Genomic DNA, 20,718 nt, shown 5'->3' on the forward strand with positions numbered 1-20,718 from the left:
GCAGGAAAAACTTCTGTCAAATCCACCAAACTTCTGAATGAAGTCCCCAAAGCAGAGGAGGGATCAGTACATGATGAATATCCAGCGTTCGGCTGTGTTTCAGCTCAGTGAGTGGGACGACACACAGACAGAGCTCAGGTCAGGTGATTGATGGGCTTTGTTTTCTGTCCATAAATATCATTTGACCACATGCTGCTGCTTAATGGGAACAAGGAGGTGTGCTAACTGTAGCTTTTTCATTAGCATGACCTCAAAAGACACATGCTTTTTGTAAAACCTAAAAAATATTTTGATTTTATTCAACCTGAATATGAGAATAAAATATCTCCTTTTAAAGTGTAAAATGTTTAAGATATATAAACAAAGTCTGAGCTCTGCGGTGAAGTTTCAAACAGGAAGCTGTGAATTCCAGTTTATTGCGAGTAAGAAACAAAAAGGATCATCTCATGCACTTCATCGACTGATGAATGCACTTAGAGTGTTTTGAGGAACTCATTGTAATCCTCACATTTACTCTGAATTGCTCTTTAAAGAATTTTTTTTTAATCAAACCAACTGGATATGTAATTAAGAGTATTTTAATATTCTTGATGAGCTCTGGGAATGAAATCAACAACAAAAACCTTGTTTGAAATTAACTCTTGTGAGGATTTCTTTATTAGAGCTGATGCACGGCAGAGAGCTGGTGGAGGTTCCTGCAGCCTCCTCCTCCTCCTCTCAGCACTCAGAACAGATTGTATTGATTGGAGATTCAACCTGTGTTCACATCACTGCGCTTCTCTTTGGAACAAAAAAGAAAGATGGGATCTCACTTGTCAATCTGCAGTAAACTGTATTGCTTTACCAGCTAAACTGTGAGAACGATCCGTTCAGGCCCAAAGTGTGTTTACACATGCGTGCGTTCACCTTTTGTGGCAGTGATACAAACAGTGATACAAACAGGGACCTTTAAGTGTTGTGTTACAATGATGCAAACCCCTGAAACGGCATTTTCCACATTTTGCTTCATCCTGGTTCTTCTACCGTCTCACGAAGGATGAACAAACCCGGGAGAGGAGCTCGTCGCCTGCTGCACAACACGTGAACACGTCTCCTCACTTTAAGTACCAGCAGATCAATAGTCCCCCCGAGACAGGAAGTGATTTCCATTACAGAAATTATCTCGAGTCAATTTAAGGACAATTTGTGTGCTGTTTGAATTTTTTAACAAATAACCTGATCAGTGTTTACTTTTGTTTGTTCGGGATGTGGGGACAATGACACTGATTGATAAGATTTTCTCTCATGTTTGGATTTTCACTTTTGATTTGTGTGATAACAGAACAAAGGAAATGAAAAAAGACCAAGTTTTTTTGAAGCTTTTAAAATGGTGATCGTTAAGGTATTAATTGTATTTTATTTTGTATCTGTGCTTCCATATTGAATTGTGTGTAATCATATCTAACTAAAGCCTCTGCTATTTCCTTAAATGAATAAAAGAATGTTCCTAAGTCAGTTCCCTGAGCTACTGCAGTCTGTCACTACATGTTTTTATATTTCTTTCTCCCATAACTGTGGAGTGTGAACGTGAGAAATGATCAGATTTGACACAAAAATAACTTTCAAATGACATATTTGAAGCATGTATCTTGATGAAAAAGAGCAATTTTCAGTTCGTAAAGTGTTTTTCTTCCCGAGCACTGATTGTGTTCTCATGAAAACCACTTATTTGAAATAATAATCTAACATGTAGGGCCATCCACACACTTCCAGTTCTCAGAGCAGAAGATTGAATCCTCACTAACCAATGGCAGCACCTCCTCAGACACACGTGTCCTCACCACGTCCCCTGTCTTCCTCCAACAGGACAAGTCAGTGATAGAAAATAGAAACCCTCAGTGCTGCAGGTTCGAGTCCCGTGGAAACACCTGTCCCAGTGATCCCAGTGATCCCAGTGCTGCAGCTCCACGATAGGACCACTCTCACGCACCCCTCCACTCCACAGCCCAGCTCATTGCGCATGCCTGCTGTCAATCTCCTCCACTGAACCCTCCCCCGAGATGTGAAATAGGCCGAGTGGCAGCCGGCTCTTGCACTAGTTGCCCAGACGACGTCCCGCTTCCATCTCTGCTGCGGTGCGTCGTGCGCAAGGCTGGCCGGAGATGAGCAGAGCCCCCCCGCGGAGCTGTGCACACAAACCATGGATCTCCGGAACACGCTGGTGTCGGTGCTTTGGATTTTATTGCTGATCCGAGTGGAAGACTGTCACGCAGAGGAAGGTACGTGGAGACATGAGAGTTCCCTTTCAGCCGCAGCGCGCACGGACGGACGAGGCTCCAGGAGTTTGTCCGGTGATGGAAGCAGGTGCATGCTGTGCAGTAATGAGAGGACGTGCATTTTTTTTTTTTTAGTGGAGTTGGAGACGAGGCATCATGTTTGTGTTTTGTCAGTGCGCAGTGAAAATGCAAAAGAAAACAACGGTGGCGTGAAAACGCGTTTTTTTACCAAAAGCTTATCCGACAGATTTACGCATTTGTGCTCAAAGCTTCTAATCCCGGACAAACCCGTTCACATGAGGTTTTATTCACTCAGTTTAAAACCCTGTCCTGATGATGATAATTCCCTCAATCACTGCATCTGCTCAACTTTAAATTGCAGATGTACCCAAGTTGTTTTAAAACAATTTTGCTCCAAAGACCCGAAACCTGATTCACGTTGGATCATTTCTGGATCCACCGTCCGCTTCAGTTCTCACTTTCTGATTCACTCCGAGAGGAGAAGTCACATTCCTCCACCGCTCCTCTCTTAATAACACACAAATCCTCAGTCTGATGTCACTAAGATGTGAAAAGAGTCGTAGTTTTCTGTCATGAAATATTTGCGCAACTGGTTTCTTTGTCTTTTCCTGCGCTTTGGCTGCTGTGGCACAGACGACAGGCGCATTATACAGGCTGATGCTTTAATGCTGCTGCACGCAACTCGTCTCTCTTTTAGCTGCATCCCTCCACAACCCCTCTCTTTTCCACCATCTGTGTTTTTATCCTGAGCACTGGGAGATAAATTGTGGATGTTTCCATCAGGAATCAACACCGGGCTGCAGGAGCATGATGAATGATTCACTGAGTGTGTTTTATCCAGATTTAATGCTGATGTGGGAGTCGGATTGCTGGCTTGTTTAATTGCCCCTGTTCATGTGCACTTTGTGGAGTGGGTGTGCAGGAGAAGGAGCATTTAGCATCAGCCAGCAGCCGGCTGATTGCAGTTAAATACTTCATGCCTTTACAAGTTATTGTAAACCTTGTGAAACTTGTGATTGGTGACTGTGTATGTGTGTGTGTCTGTGTGTGTGTGTGTGTGTGTGTGTGTGTGTGTGGCTCAGGTGGAAAGTGATCTTAATCACTTCTGAGATTGAAGAAGTGGAAAAGAACATAATGGCTCTTTCCAAAGAGGGGCTTTATTATCCAGGCACAGATGAGTGGGTTTTGGATACACACGCTCATGCGCCCGTACACAATTTCACCTGCTACAAGACTGTGCACTTTTGGCACACACACACACACACACACACACACACACATATACAGCATATAGCCATACATCATTGACACGCAGCAAAGTGCATCAGCCCCACACGCAGCTCAGGGTCAAATGCACACACTCGCTTGACACGTACACGTTGCGTTTGCATGGGAGCTTTCCTCACCAAGCGCACGCACACTTTGCATGATGGGATCGTTTCTGGGCTTGGAGGGCCCTTCTGTTCATGCACTTCGCACAAACACACACTTGCACTCCCTCCCTGGCGTTTACACACACACACACGCTTCCTCTCCAGCTTTGGATTCAGCACTCGCAGGACTCTCTATGCCAGATTGATTCGGTTCCCTGGAACGCCGGCTAGCTGGATTCGGATGCTAGCTTTTGTTGAATTGATGCTCGCGATTAATTGCTGTGAAAGCAATGTGCTCCTGGAGGCGGCTGTTGGCAGCGATTCTTTTCTCGCTGTTTGTGAGGATTTGGGAGATAGGGAAACACTGGAGAGGTTTCCTCCTCCCTCCTTCTCCCTCTTTGCTTTAGATTCTCGGCCATTACGTCCATTTTAAATGAGGTTATATACGCAGCCGTCCGGGCTCTGGCTGCTCTGTGAGAGTGAGTTACTGCTTCTCCAACAGTTTTCTCTACCTCCAGAAATGTGTGTTTTTATTCAGCCTGCAGTCTTTACTCTGTGAGGGATATTGAGGGGATCTGTTAAACCCTTTATTATATTACAATAGGTATTCGGCTCTTTGATCCCCACTCATGAAATCCTTCTCGTCTGCCCTCGTTACTTATTATAATCCTTTATTAGCTCTTACTCACAGTTTTGACATTTCCCTTTGTGTTGCTGCGTGGCCGATGTGTGCGTCTACATTATTATATTGTTAGTTCTTACGTCCTTTGTCCTTTTGTGTCTTCCTTTGTTCTTCCCACTGGTCCTCTCGTATGTCTTCTTCCTTCTCCTCACTTTCCTCCCTGTAGCTCTCCTTCTCCCGTGCACATTCCCCCCCGCGTCCTGAGCTGACTTAGCAGGTGCTAATACGGCCGGGGGGGCAGAGTTGTCCACCATCCCACACACACACACAGACACACACACACTCGATCCAGCCACCCCCCCTCCCTCCCTTCAGGCCCCCTTTTCTCATTCCCCCACGCCTCACCGCTAACACACCTTGGCATCTCATCGGGATCTCATTTACTTCCCCTCCCTCCCTCTCCCCCCCCTCCCACCCCCTGCATCCATCCACTCTGCAGCAGGCTGCGAAAGGGCACGAGCCAGGTACAGAACAATAGAGGCCGAGTGGGGGAGAGGAGCGGAGTGATGGAGAGTCAGAAAACTGCAGCGTAACCTGTGAGATCATCCCGGGGATTCGCTTGATGCCTGGTGGGGTCGGAGCGGCCGGGGTGACTCGGCTGCACCGGGTTCCTGGAGACTCTCTTCCATGCAGACTCTCTCTTTACCTGCTGCAGCCTCATTCTGCTCAGGCCTTTCTCATCTTGTGTAATTTAAAATTTACAGCCGAGGTTTTGTACCGTGAAGGTTTGAGAGGCCGAGACAGAGACAGTTTGGGATAAACGTGTCGGGAACACACAGAAAACTCCTTGTGTACCTCCTGATAATATGACTGGTCTGCCACCACGCAGCCTCTCAGCTGTAACCTCACGTAGTTCCACTTCAGAGTCAATGCATGTTCTTTTTAACATTTCTTATCTCCAAGGTTTTAGGTAGCTACTATACAAGATCCAGTAATTGTCTCTGAAAGGACAGATTCTAACCTGGAAGTCCAAACCAAGGTTCATGTCGTTGTTGGTTTGTTTACATTTGATCCGATAAGTTTTACTCAGGACCTTTTTTGACACATGTTGGTTTGTAGTGGATTGTATGTCTTTTGGTGGCCTCTCGTCTTTTCAGCGATGTGTTATAAATTGCATTGAGAAAAAGTATCTTTTGCAGTTAGATGGAGAAAATTGTTATCTAGTCAGATTCCTGTGAGCTGGTGCTGCTTCTCTTTCTCTTGTTTGATGCTGTCTCCAAGTCTCAAGGTCTGAAAAAGACAAAATAGTGTTTTCACAAACCTCTGTTGGTCAGAGGCGCCTTTCACACCTGTTATTTTGATCCGAACTAAACCAGAAAGTACGAAGGTGTTAAAGTCTCTTTTGCTTGTTTTGTTATCCTGAGGAATGAAGCTCATGTTGGATGATGATTGTTTGTGTTGATTGGTGCCATTGCAGGTGGAAGTGTTTGTAGTGGAACTTGTAAATCCTCAGTGTGTTTGAGAATATGACAGATCACAGAACTCACCATGAACTCCGTGTCCTTCCTTCCTTTGTCTCTGTTTTTTATTCTGTTTCTCACCTTTCAGTCTCTTGTACTTTTATGAAGTGGAGTCACTGGGTCTCGGAACACAACACAATGCAAATTTCTTTCAATCTCAAGCCGAAACACTTTCAAGATAACTGTCACCTCTTCACCACACTCTTCTCTGCCAAAGGAGAATTTGTTTTCTTCCACTTGTGTTTTTCATTAACTTTATTTGCAAACACACACACACACACACACACACACACACACACACACACACACACACACACACACACACACACACACACACACACACCTCCTCAAATATGCATTGTACTGGTCTGAACCTACAGAAACAGACTCATGTTTGTTAACTTGCATAGCCACAATCTTTCCTCAAGCACAAACACATAATCACATCACACAGTTACACTTTCTATAACCACAGCCTGTTTCTAACTTTCACAAAGTAATAATAATGCCCTCAAACCACAAATCTGAAAACACTGTGACTTTGAACAGTAGCTCTAATTTAGATGCAATCTGAGGTTCATTCTTTTGTCTTTTGAGAGACTTTCTGTAATTTGCTTTTTTAACTTTTAAATTACCTCAGGTGTAATATTCAGATAAGACGTCACCTTCACGTCACTTATTTGATAAACCTGCTTTTTATTTAGACGGGAACCTTCTTGTTTCACGAGTCAATTAAAGCGTCTTCATTATTAAACTCGACTCGTATGTTACATAATTACTGAATCTTATAATTAGTACTTAAAAAGCAATCTGAGTAATATCGGGTTTTACCAGCGATTGCCAGCCTGGCAGAGAGTAACACTCCTTCCTCCCAGGCATCATTTGGGACTAATTGTCTGTGATTTATTCCGGCTTATTTCTGCTCTGCTGCCACTGCTGGCCCTGATTGCACTGGTCCGTCTCCGGCTGGCGAGAGCGGCGTTGGACCCGTGCTCGCTGGATCAGATGACTGTGACCTCTGCGAACGCAAAAGGTCATTTGTGATTTGTGAAGACGGCGGGCGTATCGCCGCATTGTCCCCCCCCCCTGCCCGCTGAGCCCTCGGGGACATTGTCATTTTCTGGAGAGACGAGATGAGGGTGAAGATAGGAGGAGGAGGAGGAGGAGGAGTGGTGGAGGCACAAGTGCGGTGAAATGGATGTAGGGAGAGGGGTGGAGAAAGGGAGAAGAGGTGTGTCAGGTATAGAGGTGAGGAAAGAGGTTTAGTGGATGAGGGAGTGACAGAAAGAAAATTGGAAGGGAGTAAAAGCAAGTGGAGGGGGGGGGCAAGTGATGAGGGAATTGTAAGCTGCCACCACAGCTTTGTTCCATGGCTGTTGTATGTTACATGTAATGAAACAGACTAAAGGTTCCTCTAACACGTCAGTGCATCAGATCAGCCAGATGCTTATTTACCTCCCGCTGCACTGGAACGCATTGACTGAGGCTGATGGACTGAGGAACTGTGTGTGTGTCTGTGTGTGTGTGTGTGTGTGTGTGTGTGTGAGTATTTGTGTTTATTGAATCCCAATGGGGTCACCTGATTCCCTTTGTTCAGGGAAAGGACGCTACAACCGCATCGGGGCTTTTCTGCTGGATCGGCAAGAATGAGCCATCGGGGAAAGGGAGTGTGTGTGTGTCTGTGTGTGTGTGTGTGTGTGTGCGTGTGTGTGTGTTTGTCGACGGGAGCGAGAAAGAGCTGTGTCTCTGTAGATGTGTGGGGGGGTTTAGCAGGTGTTTCAGCCGTAGCGGCCCGATGAGGCTCTGTGGAGCTGAAAGTGACAAATGAAGGAAGTGTGACAGACTTCGGAATTTTAGAAGTTGATTAGAAGACATTTACGTGTCCACATCCCATTTGTTTTTTTTATATTATTCTCATAGTTGTTTACATGTTGTTTGAAGGGCTGAGAAAACCAGGGAAGTCACATTTTATTGCATTTGAAGACACAATTATCCTCTTTATTGAACATGACAAGCTGCCGGGTGAGATGTGATGTTTTAGATATTCGGGCGATAGATTGACTGAACTATTTTTTATCATGAATTATTAAAGAACAAGAGGAAATTTGTGCAGGAGGCAATTAAATCGTTAAAAGTAATTTAGAACAGAAAAAGGAAATGAGCTCACACTGGAAAATATAGGGTCAAATAAAGAATGGCATATTTTAAAAATCTGAGCTTAAATTATGAGTTGAAATATTAACAAGTTGATCAAATTAACAATTAACATCAAGCAAAAATATTAAGTATATGTAAGATCCTGGCCATAAAATGATTTGCTGATTTGTATGTAATTTATAGTTACATATCTTTGTGTTTTGACGTCTCGTTTTCAGATAGTTAATTGATGAAGTGATCAATCAAGTAAACTTTTTATTAATTTTGGTTTATTTGCAGTTGGTTACTTCCATCATGTTAAACTTTTTAGATTGTTTTAAGAAAAATATCACCCATTATTGCATTTGACTTTTTCAGGAATCACAAAGCAAGAAGTTATCAGAGTGTTTATTCAAGTAGCAGAAACATAAGGACATGTAAATATTGGAGGAGAGAGGTTTTCAAACCCACACTGCAGAATAAACCAGAGCTTCTTCTGCAAAAGCACATGTGAGTTCATGTCAGAGCCTCATGCAAACCTCTCAAGGGCCTGTTCCTCTAAAGGTTCTGCAAAGGTTATATGCAAAAAAGTCCAAAGAAAATACAAAATGTGTGTTACCACCCACATCGCCAGTATCTCAGAATTATATTCCAGCCTGATTTTTGTACAAATGATTCATAGTTGCTGCTTTTGTTCGAATGCTAATTGATTAAAAGCGTTTTTTGGCAAGATTTTGTGTCCAAAGTTGAAAAAATGTCACCGGTGAGTCTTTGTGCTGTAGCTTTCGCTCTCGGCACAATTCCTCCGCCCGCTGTGTTTTGCATTGAGAGTCAACACTAACTGCATTAATGAGAAGCTGAGTGTGGGCGGGCAAGTTGGGAATTGAACTGACAACTCGGCGGCGCTCAGTCAGTCCTCACCACCCTCACACTCCCCCCAGCATCTGAATTTAATATCCTTGTTTTTTCCGTTGGTGAAAACAAAGGAAATCAAATTAAAAACAGGTTTATTGAGATTAGAAAGACTTCAAGCTCATAAGACTTTATTCATTGGATGTGTGGTCCGACTCTCAGAAGCTGCCGGCCAAGTAATCACTGGCAATCTGAGAAAAGTCCTAAAACCAAAGATTTCCCTTGATTTGGCCAGAGTTTCAAATTTCTTTCTCTACTTGATTTTGAATCTATGATTGCAGATTTTCAATCCTGCCCGTTCACGCTCTGTTGCATCAAGCAGCTTTAAAGCTCCTGAGAGGGAAATGTTGGGAAGGAAGTCAACCTCAAGGTATTGTTTTACTGGAGGTTAAATGCATTGCCCTCCCTTTCAGATGTTGGCTTAGAGACCATCAACCTCCACTGAGCCCAGTTTAAACGGCCCCATCACACTCGTGTCATGGAGGTGACACTGGTCCTGGAATGTGCAAAGTGACAATTTCTGTCCGAACCTGCAAGGAAACTGACCGAGCCTGACCCGAAGCTGAAAGGCTTTCTGAGTTCTGTGTCTGAACCCGACCCAACCCGAATGTTTAAGGCACGTGCAGAGTATAAAATCAAGTAAAAGATCAAAACGTGACTGAACCAGATCATAATTTCAAAATCTGTGTCCGAACCCGTCTCAGATTGAGTATTCTAGTGCAGCTACACATGGCTAAAGATCCCAAACTGGGTGGTAGTCTTTGTCGAGACAATATGAAAACCTTGAATATATGTTTTTGAGAAACTTGGCTGAGGGAACTCTGTAAATCTGTGAATCACGATGAAGCTGAGTTCACAACTGAAGCCAAGGTCACCAGGGCGAGGTCATCCAAACACGCTCTGAGCCTTTGAACACGCTGCAGCTGTGGCAGCGTTGTCCAGTCGTCCAGATCCTCTTACGTAACGGTTACGTGAGCTGACATGAGGCGGTTCTCATCTTGTGGATCACGAGGCTCAGTCCAGACCATGTGTCCAAACTGGCAGCAACACACTTTGCAGATTTCAACAAAACACAAGAGGAGTCACATCTATTCACGACTGTACGCATGGATTCACGCACATGTTCCCGATAGCTTCGCTCTCTAACACACACACACACACACACACACACACACACACACACACACACATACATACACACACACATGTGGCGTGTTTGTCCACTCCACACACCCCCTCCTCTGACATTAGTCTCCCCTCTTCATCTTTGCTCTGCTGTGTCAGTGTTCGCCTGGCTGGCTCGGGCTGAGGCCTGTGAACGCCGATTCCTAATGTGCTTTTCATGTCGGCTCCTCCTGCGCCATGTCCGTCCCGATGGCAACATGTTAGGAGAACTTTCGTTTTATCTGTGTGTGTCAGTGAGGAAGATACGAAAACACTGCGGCTGACATCAAACATGTTAAAATATGTACATGATTCTGGATCCTGCATCATCCCTCTGTCACGATCGCACTTCTCTCTTCCATCCTCAGCTCTGTGGGCTGCAGATGCATTAGGGTTTGTTAATGAAAGAATAATTATCTTCTGTAAAGTCGCCTAAAACACTTTCCAAAGCTGTTGTGTAGTGTTTGTGCACACAGGTTGCATTAAATAGCTGTTAGCATGTACTCAGTGATATAGCTATTGAGCTGCATTCTTCTTAGAGTAGATGTACAGAAAACTTTGGTAACTTGACATGAAGCAGAGACACAAACACTGAATACAGGTAGATTTCAGTGTGTGGTGCGTTCAGGTACAGGTATGAAAACTGAGGATAACTGAAAATCAAGTGATGGGTGCAGAACTTGGGTCTATTTCACTCATGTGTTGTTTGCTTTGGTCAAAGAAGGAAAATATCTCATGTAGCAAAACACATCTAAAGCACTATAACTATCCTGGATGTCACAGTGATGATGAATAGCTGCAATCTGTAATGTATAGTTGGAAATACAAGAAAAAGGGAGGTACATTAATGTGCTTATTTCATTTAAACAGCAAAATATGAATTCAAAGAAACACTTTTTCCAGCATAAATGGGTTAAAAATCAATAAGACAAATCACAAATTTGGTCAAATTTGCCCCAGCAATGCATTAACAAGATTTGTTGTAAGAAAACTCTACCAGGTCCATGCATTTCTACAGGCTGCATTTCCTCAGCTGAACCTTTGTCACGACACCTGAATGCACCGGAGCGTGTCAGTTTCGGTCAAAGAGCAACCAGTGGCGGACATTTTAAACCAAATAGGATAAGGCTGGTCACAGCAGGGGGCGGCCTTTGGAACGGCCGCACGCTGAGAGGTGACGGAGGGGACGGGGAGTTATTTTAAAAAATGACACGAGGGCTTTGTTGTCTTTTCGGTTACGTGTCAAAGTTTGTAATTACAAAACGGGTGTTGTGGCTTTTCTACCCTGAATCATAATCCCACACAGATTAAGTCAAATATCCGGTGGAATTAAAAAAACAAATACACACACACTAACACAATCAAACATGCCAAAGACTGGTTCACACATGAGTTCCACAGACACACACTGTTTTCCTACCCGGTGCCGGCTGCCCAGCAGGTTTGTTTCGTCCTTGTCTTTGCTCGCGATCCCCCCCTCCCCCCCCCCGTGTCTGTTCTCCGCGGTGGTAATGACCGTCATGTTGGAAATGTGTCCGGCTGGGCCTCGTAAGCCATTACCCCCCCCCCATGCCCAGGAAACCCCATTAATCTTTCTGAGAGGCGTTTGACCTTTCAAACTCATTAACCACAGCCGGCGCTCAGACACACGCAAACACAAACCGCAGATGCGCTCCGGCGTTCGCTCCAACAGTGCGGGTGCACACAGGGGTAGACTTGGCTCAAATACACACACACACACACACACACACACACACACACACACACACACACACACACAGACACACACACAGGTGAGGTCTGAAGGCATCGATGTGTGTCCAACTGCCAATATCGCCTCCACCGACTTGCCATCTCAGCCGCTCTCTCTCTCTCTCTCTCTCTCTCTCTCTCTCTCTCTCTCTCTCGCGCTCTCGCTCTCTCGCTCTCTCGCTCTCGCTCTCACTCTCTCTCTCGTCTCTCTCTCTCTCGCTCTCTCTCTCTTGTCTCCCCTCTCCTGTCCTCTTCATGGCTTCCTCACCGTGTGGGTTCGGTCAGTGACCTGGAAAATTGCCCAACCTTTTAATACGCCGCTTCCATCGGTAATGAATAAATACATAAATCGCACGGCTCCGGCTCAGTCGCTTTTATGATACCCCTCCCTTACCCCCCCCCCCCCCCCCCGGTCCGGTCCTGCCTCGCCCGTACACCTGATTGCACCTCGTCATCTGCACCCTTTCCACACAGGGGGGGGTGGCAGGGTGTCTTTGTAGTGATAGCCCCCCGCCGAGAAGACTATCTGTAATGGAAGGGTGTTAGTGACTGGGCCGGGGGCGAGAGAGAGAGAGAGAGGGAGATGGCAGAGGATGTAATGGGGTGAGTGGGCGAGGCAGGTTAACACGCCAGCATGGGACTTGCTCTTCTCAGTTGATCAGACGGCGAGGGCGGCGGCGGCGGCGAGCGAGAGAGAGAGAGAGAGAGAGAGAGAGAGCGTGGTAGGTGGCGGAGGAAGTAATGTGGCGAGTGGCAGCGAAGGTTAACACAGCAGCGTGGGACCGGATCTGCTCAGTTTATCAGAAGTGCAAGGCAAAGTGGGAAAGACTGTAATAGGCTAAGTGGCCGGGGGGCGGGGGGGGAGTGGATGAAACATATTCTGGGATTTTTTTACTGTGGGTCCGAACGAGGGGAAGGGGGGGGAAGAGGAAGTGAAACCTGGAGAAAGAACTTATGAGGCCTGAAATTGACGGAAAGAAGAAACTGACCTGCAGGAAAAAATCACTACTGTGGCTGGAATCCAGAATTTTAATGTGAAACCATGTCGGTCAGGCGAGTTGAAAAGCAGAAATGATTGTGTGGGAGGAGATGGAGACCAGAGGCACATACTGGGAATGGAAACTGGGAATATTTTAACATTTGAAAAGCAGGTAAAATATGCAAAAGGTTAAAAAAAGCACTCTGCAAACCCAGCTTGTAAAATCACTCGTCTCTGGTATTGATTGTTGGATCTGCTTTGGCCGATGTGTCCATGTTGCTTTTGTGTTGACCACATGTGTGTGATGTGCACAGCTACTGACACGGTTGTGTGTTTGTGCTCTCGGCTACTTGTTCTGCATGTTATTACACAGACCATCGGCACATTTGTGAACACGTGTGTGATTGTGCGTGTGCGTGTGCGTGTGCGTGTGCGTGTGTGTGCATTCCCTTTGCGTGCTTGGTGGTGATTGCAATCAGAATGTCATCAGTGCAGGGTGGTCGGGTGGAGTGTGCGCCTGTTGTTTTTCCCAGCTTCCTCTCAGCTATTAATGTGGCCTTCCTGTCTGCAAGTCAATTAGCCAGCCAGCCAATCGGCTCGTCCGTTAACCAGCTGTCTGGACGACCAGGTCATTTAGTCAGGTGATCCACCAAGACGCCGACCCAGGAAGCAACTCAGCCGGCAGCCAATCAAAACAAACGACTGGTTATCAAGTTAGCCAGATGACTGTTGCATTGTCGTAGGTGTTTGTGCAACGATATGACACATACGCTCCAAAAGACCTTGAATCATTATCACTGGAAAATGAGAGTAGAGAAATATTGCTCCTCAGGTAAAATACAGATCCAGGGAAAGCAAGTGAGCTTGTTGCTCAGCGCAGGTGCCAGGACCAGACCGGCAATAAGACGGCAGAGGCTTTATTTGCTAAGAAAATATGCAAATCAGGTTGTAGCAATAACCGCCATCAAAGAAGAACAGCACACGCTAAAAATACGAAGAGGGGGGGGGGTGAAACAAATCTTCACCAACTGTTGCAAGTACAAATTGTGCGGCTCAGCTGGAAGACTAATCCACGGGCTGGCACTCGAACGCCCCAAAGCACCAAGCACCACTTCCAACTGGGACAGGCTCGGATCGGATCTGACACTCCAGGATGGAAAACCCTCTTTTCTGCAAACATGACTTATTGGCCTCAGAAAACATTGCATCTATTCAGCAAAATAGAACATCGGGCAATCTGCTTTGTGATTAAAATCTCCCCGGAGTTGTGTATTAATCAGATTTTGCCGTCTGCTTCGGACAAATGATGGTTTTACAAGTGTGGAGATGTTTCTCTTTGGCTGCTGGAGCCCTGCTGCTTGTTTATTAAAAACTACTTTCTGTTCATACTGCTTTTGGATTAATACATCAGGTTGTGTTGTAGATATTAATGTAGAGATATTAATGTCAGAGATATTAATGTATCTAAGAATGGACGACATGACAGCTCCTCTAAAGTAAAGCCAAATTGTCTTGATCGCCCCCTGGTGGCAAGCTGCAGTATAGGTCACAAACCCTACTCCCTCCATTTTTGCAGATGGAACATGGACCAAACTAAAAAGTAAAACTACACTTCAAATACATTTCTCTAAGATATGCTCTCTGCTGTTTTATGTAGTTCAACACTGAAGTTTGAAGTGTTATTAGTTATTGGTTATTTAATGCTATAAGCATCATCGAAGGCTCAGACTGGCTTGTGATTGGTCGAGCTTGTGTCTCAGTGGGACCTTGATACCGCGGTTGCAAGATGGCGGCGCCCATACCTCGGATACTTAATTTTTGCTTAATGGGAGGAAGTAGATGAGCTTTGTCCATCTTTATTTATTCATAGTCCATGATGCACACACACACAAACACGCACCAGTGGCTCAGGTAGAGGTGGAGCTGGTCGCCCATTAATCAGACGGCATGTGGTTCGATCTCCTGCTCCCCAGGTCCGCACGTGGACGTGTCCTTGGGCGAGACACCGGATCGCAAATTGCCCGTGATGTCCATTAGTGTGTGAATGTGATGTATGAGTCGAGTGAAGTGTTAAACAGAAGCGGCGTATGAATGTGTGTGTGTGTGTGTAAAGTGCGGTGAGTGGTCGTTAAGACTAGAGAAGCAGTATATAAATGCAGTGCGTTTACCATTACATTAACACCGTGAGCCCATCCACTTTCGGGGGCTTGTGGTGTAAATGTGACACGCAATAATAAGATAAATGATTGTTTGATAGCTAATGCTGGAAAAAGCCTTTTCTTTCTTTTTCTCTGCAGCTTAAGCTCTGGAATTATTACATGGTTTTTACAGTATCTCCCCTCGGTCCAGCCTGTAGCTAAACGCCAGCCACGGTTATTACAGTTCTGCTGGGAAGGGCTGAGTGTGTGTGTGTGTGTGTGTGTGTGTGTGTGTGTGTGTCTCTCTCTGTGCGTGTGTGTGTTTCAGCAAGAGCCGGTTTATGTGCTGTAATTGTTTTGCCCCCCCACATTTAGTACATTTGCTGTGGGAGCCGTGTTTGTGGGTACACACTCCACGGATGAATTGATTTTAATGGGGTTACCGAGGGTTACCAAGGGTTATTATGAGGCCGATGCGGTGATGTTAGCATTCTCTCCCAGTTCTCTCTTTGTGTACTGGCACGCTGCTCTTGTTTGTCCATTTTTTTACTCTTGAATTTGCATTTGAATAAATCACAAGAAAATAATGGATGTTTGCCGTCGTCCTGTGCACGGCTTTTCTCTTTTTTAAATGTTTGTATTATGTGCAATATTGAAAGTCGGTGCACGTGTGTCCTCTCCCTGTGTGTGTGTATAGATCTGTGGAGGTTAGTGAGTATTGCTGAAGTCGTCCCATGGAGCTGAGGTGACTGGGATACCTTCCTCTCTCCCTCTCACTCGTTCTTTTTTTCTAACCCGCTCTCTCTCTCTCAGTTGCTCTTTCCATCTGTCTCCCCGTCCCTCACTCCCCTCTTTCTCTCATTCTCTTTCGCGTTCTCTTACTCCATCTCACTCGCTCACACAATTGAACTTGGCAGTGTTTCAGGGATTGAGTGGCTTGAGTTAATGGCGAATTACCTGCCTCTCTGTCTGAAGTCATGTGTGTGTGTCTGTGTGTGTGTGTCTGTGTGTGTGTGTGTTTGGGAGGAGGTAAAGTAATGGACTTTGCTGGAAGGTCATTTGAAGGAGCCTGGCACTAAATCACTAAATGCCACTAAAGCACTCAATGAAGCCCTATTCACTGGGCAGGATTGTGCAGATTTACATGTGAATGCAAATTGCTTACTAGCTTGTGGAATGTAATTGTTTGTTTTGGCGCTGGATAATTCCCCCCCCCCCCCCCCCCACACAGAAGCACTCGCAGCCAACTTTCAATATACGCAGCTACCAGTGACATTGGAGTTTCTCTTGAAGCCTCCGTATATCGTTTGTTTGTGTGTGCATGTCGCTGTGTGTGTGCATGTCGTGTGTGTGTGTGTGTCCTTGTGGGACTCTGGAGGCTGCTGCCGGTGACGCAGAGCGACAGCACCACTCAGACGTCTGACTCAGACCACACCACACCACTTGAGTTCATTAACTAACTAACCGCCATTTATCGAGCCAAGATAGCGAAGAGCACTCCTCCTCCAGCGTCCGTCTCGGGAGCAGTCGCAGGAGGAAACGTTGACTTGATGACGTAGATCATGGAGGTGCGATGTCGACAGAAGACGTCGAGTCAAAGAGTCTAAATCTTCAATCGGCCGAGTGACTTGTTCTGCCTGGTTACATCCAATTAAATTAGGAGTTTTTGGCCTCACTGTCTCATTTGAGTATAATTTTGTGGCTCTGACAGCTGGAAAAAACAATTGTAAATGGTCATTTTAAATTTCAGTGTTATTTCCACATCCATGCACATTATATGCAAACTTTTCACAACACTGCTGACCCCACTGTAGATTGGAAAGTGCTGGGTTGCATTATAATCTGAACAGGCAGAAACTGAGACTTGTCTGGATGGAGAAATAGAGTTTGGATGTATCCTCAGATATCAGTTTTGGACTTTTTGTTTTTTTCTGTCCCTATTCCCATTGTTTTTTTCCTGTCTTTTCCTTAGTCATTGAAATTCATTGTGCGTATTTGCTATTTATGTTCATTTCCGTCATTGATCAAACTAAATTATATGCAAACACAAGTTATCAAATCTTGAAGGAAAAGGAGCAGAATAATCGTAGAAAATCTTCCTTTCCCTTGCAAAACATTAATTACCAAAGCAAATAATTCAATAATAATATACATCATATATTTGCGAGTGTCTGTAAACTGACACATCTTTTCTTTCTCTCTCATTCTGAAAGTCAGTGAAGATGGACGGAGTTGAAAATTCCTCCCACCTCATGTGGAGAACATGTGACATATCTGCAGATGCCACCTTAGCAGTTATTCTTGTTTCTTTTATTCGTACACAGCGTGAAGGCACAAGGAAATCTTGCTTCTAGCCAGCGAGAATTGAAGCTGATGAAAAATTCAGCTCTGTTAGTGAAAGAGAAGCTGTAAGGAAAAGCTGTTTGGTTTAGTTACTCTCTTCTCCTTCATTTGTTATCACCCCGTCTGTCATCTTGTCTCTGATAGTCTCCAGTCATTTTCATTTTGCATTTCCACTTTTATTTTCTCCATCCATTTCCCTCTCTCCATTCCACCTCACGTCAGCCTCTCCTTCTTATCCCCCCCCCTCTTGACAACGTCGGTGAACTATCTCTCAGTAAATCTGTCCGATAAATGGAAAATGGGGTTTGTGATTGTGCCACGAATCAAACAGCGTAACCGTCGGTAACCGGGCAGAGCTTTGCAGTCGACATTTGGCTGGAGCCAGGAACCTTCTGCTCGTTGGGACCACGTGACCACAGCAGCTGAACATGTCTCTGACCCGTGACCTGGACAGGTTTGAAATCATATGGTGAAGCGATGGCTGTGGAGTTCAGGAGCAGCTCCGGTTCGGCAGTGATGGAAACACAACAATAGGTAGAATGTGCTAATTTTCATTCAGTGCGATATTATGACGCACATTGAACTTAACTGTAAAATAGACATGAATGGTTGTGTACTGTGCAGCGCTGGTAGGAATTGGAGGTTTTTCAGTGTCTCTTGCGTGTTAATGGTTAGGCTTTCTCAGAGTAAGGACCCAATCGCAGACCAAGATGCAAAAAATACTTATTTATTTCAAAAATAGCAAAAAAAACAAGGATCCAAAAAGGCAAAAATGACAGGGGCAAAAAAACAGAAAATCCAATTCAATAGTTGGCAAAACAGAATTCCAAAAAAGGGAAAAAACAAAGAGGTTCAAAAATCTGAAATCCAATTCAATAGTTGGCAAAACAGAATTCCAAAAAGGGAAAAAACTAAGAGGATCAAAAATCAGAAGGTCAAATAACATACCAGATAAACAGACCTCAAAAACTCAGAATCCTGGCATGGCTTCTCACAGACAAACGATACAATCCAACAGGGGACAACAGAACGACTGGGCTTATATAGAAGGGGGAACAAAGACAAGACACAGGTGAACACTCAGGGTGATGATAGGGAACAGCTGAGGGGGGAAAAAGAGCGGGAAGCAGCAGAGGGCGGAGTCTCCAGACAATAACAGAACACACATGGCCTGACAACATAAACACAACAAGCACATGACAACATAAATAAACAGGGGGAAACTCATGGAATAACAAAACACATGCAGGAGGCACAAGGTAAAAAGTCTTAGATCGCCGTGACCTTAACAGTTAATGACGTGGGACATGACCAGTGTTGCCACAGTTACTTTGAAAAAGTAACTGTGGCAACAAGTAACTAAGTTAGATTACAAGTTACTTTATTAGTTACATTCAGCAGCTGCCCACAACATAAAAATAACAACCGGTTTTGCCAACACTTACTTTATTAGAAGTGCTTTTTTAACAGTAATGTACACAACAACACCGTATAATGTATCTCCTGACATTTTAAGTTGAACTTAAAAACTATTTCCTGAAAAAATACATGTTTTTTTAAAAATTAAATAAAGACAGTCTTTCTTGACTTAACTTAACATAAATACTTTTTTTTATAAAAAAAAAAAAAAAAAAAGAATGACAGTCTTTCTTGAACTCAAATATATTGTAACGGACTGGGTTTATGTTTATGTTTTGGATTTGACGTATGTTCAGTAAAACACTGTGTTGAAGGAGCGTTCCGATATCCTGAGGGTCAGTGAAGGGGTTGGGTTGGGACGTGTGACTGTTTGGACCAATAGGATGGGGTTGCTGGGGATGTCAGGCCCTCATTGGCTGGTTCTGTTGGGGATCGGGGGGGTCAATGTTCGTGTAGATGATAATAAAAGTAACAAAAAGTAGACAAAATAGTAACGCACAGTGACTTGGACGAGTAACTTTAATCTGATTACTGGTTTGGAAATAGTAACGCGTTAGATTACTCGTTACTGAAAAAAATGGTCAGATTAGAGTAACGCGTTACTAAGTAGCGCGTTACCAGCATCACTGGACATGACTCACGTTTAAAGAAACCTGCTTCCATCCGCTGATTTTAGTTTGAAAGACACATTTGAGTCTATTTTCCGTGTTCTCTTCCTGCGGTGTTGATTTGGTGGAAGCCTGTCGAAGGTCTATTGAAATTGCCGGCGGACCAAGGTCAGAGGGAAGAGGCAGTGCCGATGCCGATTTGGAATGCAGCTCAGAGAGGGACAATACTGAATCTAATCTGTTTATACAACGTCACCTCCAGTCTCCCTGCCGTCTCCTCTCATTTCAAACTTGACAAACAAACACACACTCTGTCTCATAAACACACAGGGACGCACACAGGGACGCACACACGCCGCCACGCGCCCGTCGGCACTTTGTGGAAGCAGCAGAGGTCCCTCGCTTTATCTCGCAGGTGAAATCAGGGAAAAAATTGAAGCGTTGCATTTGCATTTTAATTTGCCCTCAATCAGGCGTTGTGTGTTGTGTAGCAGTGGAATTGTGTCTGGTGTTTGCTCCTCGTCCCTGTTTATCAGAGTCCGTGGGAGACGGGCCTCAAATTCAAATCACCATCCCTCTGTGTGGAGGGATCGGACTCCCTCTCTTTTCTGTATCCCCTCCTTTTTCTCCGTCACTCATTCTCTATTTTTCTTAATATTTTCATCTTTCTGAGCAGACCCCCTCCCCTCATCTATCTATCACCCTCACCACCTTCCACTCCTCACCACCACCCCCTCTTTCTCATTGCCAGGAGAGTGATTCCACAGATTTCATTAGCGATGCCATGTGCCACGCTCCTTGGCTCTGAAGGGCTCCAGCAGTCATGGACTCCCGACCCCGCTCTGCCCTCATCTTCTCAACCCTCTGTCATCCTGTAGTCTCTCCCCCCCATACACACACACACACACTCACACACACACACCTCTCTCCGTCCATCCCTTGATATCCTCCGCCCTCCCTCCATCCATATTTCCCACTGTAGCCGGCTATAACACGGCCATAAGCTGTCGGTGGCAGATGAAGGATCTCCTTCACACGAGCTGCTGCTGCTTGGAGTCCAGAGCAGTGGAGCTTTAACCCAATAGTGTCTGTAAGAGGTGAACAGTACATTGTGTGTGTAGGTTATGCTGCCACTTTGTGTTACCTTCAGAGTGGAGAGGCGGTGGACTAGTGGCAGAAACTTGGACTATGGGCAGAAAAGGTCTCTGGTTCGACTCCACGGAGAAACAACAAAAAGACGAACCTGGATTGATCTGTCCAAAAATCCAAGAGGATTCTCCCTACCCTGTCTAGTGCCCCTGAGCAAGGCACCTTACTCCCCCAACATCTGCTCCCCGGGCCTTGTACACGGCTGCCCACTGCTCTGTGTGTCCTGCACCAGATGGGTTAGAAGCAGAGGTTAAATTTCCCCTTGCATGAGTGTGCCTGTGCATGTCTGTGCATGTGTGTGGGATAAATAAATGTATCTTAATCTTA

The 20,718-nt window shown here is 45.0% G+C and overlaps 1 protein-coding gene across 1 annotated transcript in view; it reads left to right on the plus strand.

Moving 5' to 3' along the window:
• The first annotated feature begins 2,179 nt into the window (after nt 1–2,179).
• Nucleotides 2,180–20,718, plus strand: part of LOC133026041 (ephrin type-A receptor 7-like) — a 140,962-nt gene continuing 122,423 nt past the window's right edge. The window contains exon 1 of the mRNA XM_061092856.1: nt 2,180–2,258. Coding sequence (XP_060948839.1) covers nt 2,180–2,258 — 79 coding nt within the window. The remainder of the gene's footprint in view (nt 2,259–20,718) is intronic.

This window comes from Limanda limanda, chromosome 19, assembly GCF_963576545.1.
Source record: "Limanda limanda chromosome 19, fLimLim1.1, whole genome shotgun sequence".
Classification (NCBI taxonomy): domain Eukaryota; kingdom Metazoa; phylum Chordata; class Actinopteri; order Pleuronectiformes; family Pleuronectidae; genus Limanda; species Limanda limanda.